The 7,473-nt window shown below is 40.9% G+C and overlaps 1 protein-coding gene across 1 annotated transcript; it reads left to right on the top strand.

Moving 5' to 3' along the window:
* The first annotated feature begins 854 nt into the window (after window positions 1–854).
* On the top strand, window positions 855–2,997 carry GATL3 (galacturonosyltransferase-like 3). Its single transcript, XM_010266952.3, has one exon. The coding sequence runs from the start codon at window positions 1,532–1,534 to the stop codon at window positions 2,600–2,602; it is 1,071 nt and encodes a 356-aa protein (XP_010265254.1). The 5' UTR covers window positions 855–1,531; the 3' UTR covers window positions 2,603–2,997.
* Window positions 2,998–7,473: the final 4,476 nt, after the last annotated feature.

Raw genomic sequence — 7,473 nt, 5'->3', positions numbered from 1 at the left:
AATTTTTTACCAAAAAATGATTTTAAGGTGAAACGGAGAAACGGAACCAGTCACCTGACACTACCGCAACAACCATAATAGTATCTAGAGGTGTCAATGGACTGATTTTGAATTTGAAATGAATCTATTTAACCAAAATCGATTTAAACGAATTGAACGGACCAATAAGACATATTGAATTAGACCAATTGACACCCTTATTGCTACCCCTCGTTTCCAAAGGACAAGACCAAGTTGAAAGTTGGGTTTTATGTTGCTAGCCAGAGTGCCAGACTTCTTCTCATCCAAACCAGAAACGATTCTCTCTCCCTCTCTGGTCAAACCGTCAAAGGTACTTAGGTACCGTACTTCCATAAGATATAGCCGGTCTTTATTAAGGTTTACAGAGGGTAGGAGTATCGACCTTTGCTCCCAGTCCCAGCTCTGAACTCTCCCTGAAGTCTTCCTGCTCCTCACCTCCACTACCTGCTCTGTTATTGTTAGAATCATAAATTGTTAACAGAGTCCCACATTTTGACCTGTTTCTACTTTCTACATCAAGCCACCATTCGATATGACATAACAAAGTAGGACCCACGTACACTCACTACTCACTACAGGATCTCAACCATTTGATCTTGAGCTAAGGTCCTTTGCGTAAAGAAAAACACGTCATTCATCTAGCTAGTAGTTACCACTTACCAATCATCGGTTCAATGGATCTTCACTGATTATTCGGACCCTCACCCGGGAGGGTCAAGATCAAGAATTACACAACTTCGAACTGTTCCATTCGTGACACAGCGGTGGCCGGTGGGTTCAGTTCGACCCGTCTAAATAAAATTAATAAATCTACAAACAAACATTGATTGGAGCCTTGGAGGTGGCTAACTGGCTACTGACTAGTGGTAAAGCCAGAAACATCGGCGAGAAAATTAAAAGCACCACATTTTAATAATGATTCTATCCGGGTAAACGGTTCGGGTCAAATGTTAATACCATATTGATCCGTGACACTGACAGAGCGAGCGGTGGATCCAACGAAGCCCGTGGACGCTCCCTGGTCTGGTGGCAATAGATGCTCACAATAAATGTCGACGGTATAAACGGACACGTTTCCGTGTATCGAGCACTACAAAACGCAGACACTACTGCTCAGATTCAGATAAGGCCCCACCGGTCAACAACACTCGACAGACCCATTACTATTCGCCACGTGGACAAAACTATCCACCTCATCAATCTCAACCATCGATTCCCTATTTCGCTCAGAATCCGACCATCTGTACGGCTTGCCAGTTTTCGAAACCATCGACGCGTATGGTACTTGCACCTATCATCAAATTTCCCCCATTGTAGACAGAAGACGCGTCTTTCCAGCCTGGCTTGCCACATTTTATTCCTCCTCGCTCTACCCGCTGGGGACCACAACACAAACTCCCAAACTCTAAATTCTAATTCCTTTCATCTCCTCCTTATCTCTCCTCTCTCCCCTTGCAATATCACACCACACCACTAGGTCTACCGCCTACACCCACCACCACCCCCCGCGATGTCGCCGGGATTCCGACTCTTTCTCCCTTTTATCACTTTGCTTCTACTCTCCACCACCCTAAGCGCCACCAAGCCTCCGCCGCTGGCGGTGGCCACCAGCACAACCGGAAGCCTCCCCAGATTCAGAGAAGCCCCGGCCTTCAGGAACGGCATTGAATGCCCCAAGGCAGTATGGTCTCCCCTGGACCGACGCGCGCACAACCCGTCTATCATCCACATAGCGATGACCCTCGACACTACTTACCTCCGTGGATCGGTCGCAGGCGTCCTCTCCGTCCTCCAGCACGCCTCTTGCCCTGAAAATATCGTCTTTCACTTCCTCGCCTCCCACCGCCGAGCAGAGCTGCGACGAACCATTCTCACTACCTTCCCTTACCTCAACTTCCACCTATACCATTTCGACACCAACCTCGTCAAGGGCAAGATTTCGTCTTCCATTCGTCGAGCACTGGATCAGCCCCTCAACTACGCCAGAATCTACTTGGCCGATCTGCTTCCTTCCGGAGTCCGTCGGATTATCTACTTCGATTCTGATCTCATTGTGGTCGACGACGTGGCTAAGTTATGGCAAATCGATCTGGGTAGCCACGTTCTTGGTGCACCTGAGTACTGCCATGCCAACTTCACCAATTACTTTACCGACAAGTTCTGGTCCGGCCCATTTTTCTCCCAAACGTTTCAAGGTCGGGTTCCCTGTTACTTCAATACCGGCGTGATGGTTATCGATGTCTGGAAATGGAGGGAAGGAAAATACACAGAGAAGCTAGAGTCGTGGATGAGAATACAGAAGCGACACCGTATATACGAATTGGGCTCGCTGCCTCCATTTTTGTTGGTTTTTGCCGGAGACGTGAGAGGGGTCGAGCACAGATGGAACCAGCACGGGCTTGGTGGGGATAATCTGGAAGGTCTATGCAGGGATCTACATCCCGGACCGGTGAGTCTACTGCACTGGAGTGGCAAGGGGAAGCCATGGCTGAGATTGGACTCGAAGCGGCCGTGTCCGTTGGATAGCTTGTGGGCACCGTACGATTTGTTCCGGCACGAGCCACTGTTTTCTGACAGCTAATCAATCACTGTAAAGAGTAAAGCGTTGTCGTTCACGGTCGGCATTCATGATCATTCATGGCGGGACTCCTCTCTGTGAATACGGGAGGCGGAGCGGGTCAGAGAACAAAACGAAACGGCGTTGCTCAAGAAGGGAGAAAAGTAAAAAAGAGAGACGCGGTAATGACGTATGCAAGCGGAGGATCTACTTGGACTTTGTCATCAACGGTCCAGATTTAACAGGGATAAAGATGAGCGATGATGACGATGATTTGTGTAAATTCTATTTTGGGCGACGATTGAACTTAGGAAATGAAGATTTTTTAGTGAAAGAACTCAAGAAAGTTTCATTTTCTAAATTCCAAGTGTGTATATTATTTTGGAATATTCTTAATTTATTTGTTATTGTTTTTGGCAGTGTTTGGTTGCTTGCTTGGAAGTTGCCTGATTAGGGTGTGTTTGGATTCAGTGCTTGCTTTGCTCCTACGATACTAGTTTGATTTTGATGGGGTCAATTCAATTGTATGGAGATATTTTTGGTTCAGTTTTTTTTTTTTTTTTTTGAATATCAGAAATGTGATTCAGGCTATGTTTGGTTTGATAGAGAATAAGAGAGAAAAGGAAAGTGCTTAACAAATTTTGTGAAATCACCTAGAACTTTCTCCCAACTTTCAATTTCTCACTTATTTTCTATCAAACCAAACAAGCCCTGAGCCCCTGATGAAGCTCATCATGTTAATTAGTTGCCAGACCCCATTCCATCTCCTTGATTCACATTCCATCAAGCATAGCTTTTTTCTAGAGCTTTCTCTTATCAAGACTTAAAAGCTCATTAATGGTATCAGATGCTTTCCTTTGTCTATCTATCATATTACACCTTTCCTCCTTCCGGTGTGTTCTTAAGCTTGTTTCCTAATAAAGCTAGTAGGCCCTAAATTCTCTTTCCCAAATTTTTTCTTTTGCTGTAGTTAAAGCCTTGAGTGGAATTATTTCTACATCAATTGCTACTGTCTTAATTTCTATATGTTTTGTCTTGTATCCTTCCCTTTTGTCTCTTCCCACATTTCCATTTAATAACAGCTTTCAATAAAAGATTCTCCCTCTATCTCTGCCTCTCTCCATTCTTGCATCTTTGCTAATGTATTTTAGAGAGAGGTTCTTTGGTTCTTTTCCTTCATTTTTCTCATGATATCCACCTCCATATGATGAGCCTGGTTTTCCTGCGGAAAGGTTATTTACCCCAGATGAGAAATTACCAAAACCCAACTCTGAACTCGTTTCCACTTTTTCACTGTGCTTCTACTTTTTGGGTTGACTCCATTTTAGATTATGACTTAGGAAGGCAACTGGAACCAAAATTAAATGATTTCTTCTCATCTGGATGCAAATATGATGTTGCCATTGAATGTAAGCAAAAACAACTTTTTTTGGTATGTTATTGTCATCCTCTATTTGTCTTACATGTGTCTTTTGTCACTGCTATGTAATCTTAAACAAAACAGGGCTGGAACCATGTATTTCTTTTTCTTTCTTCTTCTTCATATTAAAGCTTGCCGTTGAGTGGTGTTAATGGACCGGTTTTATTTTAGACCCCGTCACATATTGGATTGGATCAATCCGATCCAAAATATTTATTAGATTAGATTGGACCTGGTCCATCCGTAATAAATTTATATTGGATTGAATTGGATTAAGCTGATAGCTGGTTCATTTATATAAGATAAGAATATATGTGTCAATGGACCGGATTTGGATTAAAATTAATCTAAATCAAAATGAAATTTGAACAGATTGGATGGTCCAAAAATTGAATTGGACTGGTCCAAATTGATCCAAAACATTCATTGGATTGGATTGGACCACATCCATTTATAATGAACTCTCATTGGACTGGATCGGATTGGACCAAATCCAGTCCAATTGACACCCCTACCGTTGAGAGCTGACGTGTCAATTTGAAACCAGATGGCAATTGACCTCCATGTGGCAAGTTTTGGCCCAAATAGTTATATTTTTATGTGGGAAAAAGGAGCATCTCTTTATTTTGCTTTTCACTGGAGGAAAGAATAATGATGTAAACAGATGCTACTCTGTTTCATCGAAAGATGACGGTCAGGCCAAAAGAGAGATCAAATCATGTACGCTATGTAAGTTAATTATGGTGCAATTGTTGATAGCTGAACCCTAAATAAGGTTGGGTGGGAGGGGGATTAAGAAGGGTTTAAGCACTTGGTTGAAGCTAAATTTAAGGAACTAATAGAAGATCAAAAGTAAAGTTTATTAACGGGATTAAAAGTTTCATTGGTACTACAGTTGTTTCTTTCTATGTAAAAGGGTTGAAAAACAAAGTTTTGAATGTAACAAGGCTAAATTTATAAGCCATTGAATATCTCTTCCATTCAAAATTTTGGTTTGGAAGAAGAACAAAAGATCTGAAAGACTTCTGGCATGCTCCTTTGGCATCCACTTCCACCATTACGTATACTGCCCTTTGTTTAATGGAGAATCTGAACCCATAGTTTTCTTTCATCTGTCTGAACCCCGCCAGCCTCAAAACTATGTAGGTGTTTGGAATCGGTGCTGGGAATATCGCACCATTTTTTCATAAAAACATTGTTGGGCATGTGGAGTTGTAAGCACTATTTTTTTAGAAAATAGTGTTTATTTCGAATCGGTACTGCCATATAGGTATTTTCTCAGAAAATACTGGTTTTGTTTAGTACCAATGTTGGCAGCAATATTTTCAATATTGATCTATATTATACAACGTCCAAGATGATGCCACATTATTGCACCGTTGACAGCAGCACATTATTTTCTCAGAAAACATTAAATTTTGCATTGCTCCAGACTACACTTTTCCGATTTCCAAGGCATGATCTGGAGTAACGTTTTTTTTTTTTCTGAAAAAACGGTATCAAACAAGAGACATTGTTTGAAGCACCACTTTCTCTGATACAGTGCCTATGTGGCACCATTTTCTCAAAAAAAGGCATCGATGCCAAACATCACCTATGTTTTCGCTGCCAGACAAATATATGCATTATCAAGATCAAAGAAGAAGAAGAATTCAAGATGAAATGGATATTATAACACTTTTCTTTCTTTCATTCAAACTGAGCAATTTTAGTTGTTTATTCATCAAAAAGTTGCAGACATGGCGTAAACTTACACCTCAGAACCAACCTCTTTTTTTAAGTAATTTTGGTTTGGTAGAGATGGTATACTATAACATTTTACAAAATAAAGAAATAAAGCTATGCGTTTTAAAATTGAATTACTGCACAAATAAAATAAACACAAGAAACAAAATAACAAGATATAATTAGAGTACAAATTTGGCACCTTCCTCTACAATTATTGCAACGAAAACTTACATGATGTAGACATCAGAATATTTTCAGCTTTTAGTGATCATATGCCTTTAGAGCTCCTACTCCAGCTCTTGGTTCTAAGAAGTAAAAACTTTATGGTTGAATCTTTGGTTCAGTCTGTTAGGGTACAGTTGAGGGCGACCTCACATCAAAACAAAACAAGCGTTTGGGTGCCATTTCATGAAATTGTGGGGGTGGAGGAACACCTGATTTAAGAATCTGGTTCTTTATGAAAAAATTTTATGGGTTTTTTATTAAATTGGAATTAAAGGAAGAAAACATCACTGTTTTTTTTTTTTTTTTTTGAGGTGAACTAACTCTTCTCAAGTGGATCCCACATGTTCATTAGCAAATCAGAATAGTAATGGGACCCATAAAGATGGATGGAAATCGAGTTTCTAGATTCAAGAAGCTTCATATTTGATTACCCAAAAAAAAAGAGGCTTCAAATTTGCATTCTTGAATAAAAAGAATATTTCTATTGCTTAATCCCCTATGAGGCCATCACCATGTATTATGTCCTCTACACTCGGGTGAAAGGTTTTGCATAGACGTGTTCATGAGCCGGGTCGGGCCGGGCCGGGTCAGGCTGGGCTTTCACTTGTCACTAATGAAAATATACTAGGCCCGAGCCCGAGCCCGGCCCGACCAATGGGCCTATAACTTGGGCCCGAGCCTGGCCCTGGTAAAAAGCCCAAGCCCGAAGCCCGATCGAATTGAAAAAAAAAAACAATTTTCCCTATTCAAATAAACAATAGGCCTACAAGATGGTATTTTTCTATTTAAATAAACAATAGGCCTACAAGATGGTATTTTTCCCTTTCTTTTATATTTTAAAACACAATTTTACATTCTTAAATAACAAAATGTATTCAAATGAACATAATCATATAACTAATTTTAAGTTTAATATTAGGCCGGGCTATTTTGACAAAACCCAAGCCTAGCTCGAATTTATTGCGAACCGGGCTTTTTGGCCCGAATTTAAGCCCGCGGGCCGATAAACATGTTCAAGTCCATCCGGGGATCAGGCCGGGCCGGGCCGTGCCGGCCCGGTCTAGTTTTACAGTATCCAAAAGAAATGGGCTCTTTTGGGCCACCCCAAACCAATTTTGATCAACCTCAGCCCAATGAATAAAAAATGTGATGTGCCCACACATGCGTATGGACAAGAAGTAATACTGCAAAAAAAATTTGAGCCCAGAATGGAAGTTGGAACAACCGAACAAGGCCAAAACAGGTCAATTTCGGTGGAGGTTTTTTCTTTTTTCTTTGGTATAAAGCACCAATATGATGGTTAAAATATCCCTATGTTGATTTGTTTATGAAGATTGGCGAAATTTAAATACAATGATGTAACATGACTTAGTTGAGGAATCAATCATACCCTAAAACTGTTACTCAACCTAAACTAATTTGATTTCGAATCTTTTTGGGGGTCAGGTGGGACAAAGCTAGGCAGTTGGTACAAGGCACGATGCCTGTTGACTTTGATGGAATTAGGTTTTCTCTTCTTGGA

Source organism: Nelumbo nucifera, chromosome 4, assembly GCF_055504915.1.
Source record: "Nelumbo nucifera cultivar China Antique chromosome 4, China Antique-T2T, whole genome shotgun sequence".
NCBI classification, from domain to species: Eukaryota; Viridiplantae; Streptophyta; class Magnoliopsida; order Proteales; family Nelumbonaceae; genus Nelumbo; species Nelumbo nucifera.
Note: the sequence above shows the minus strand (reverse complement) of the source record. Positions and strands in the feature narration are given on the sequence as shown.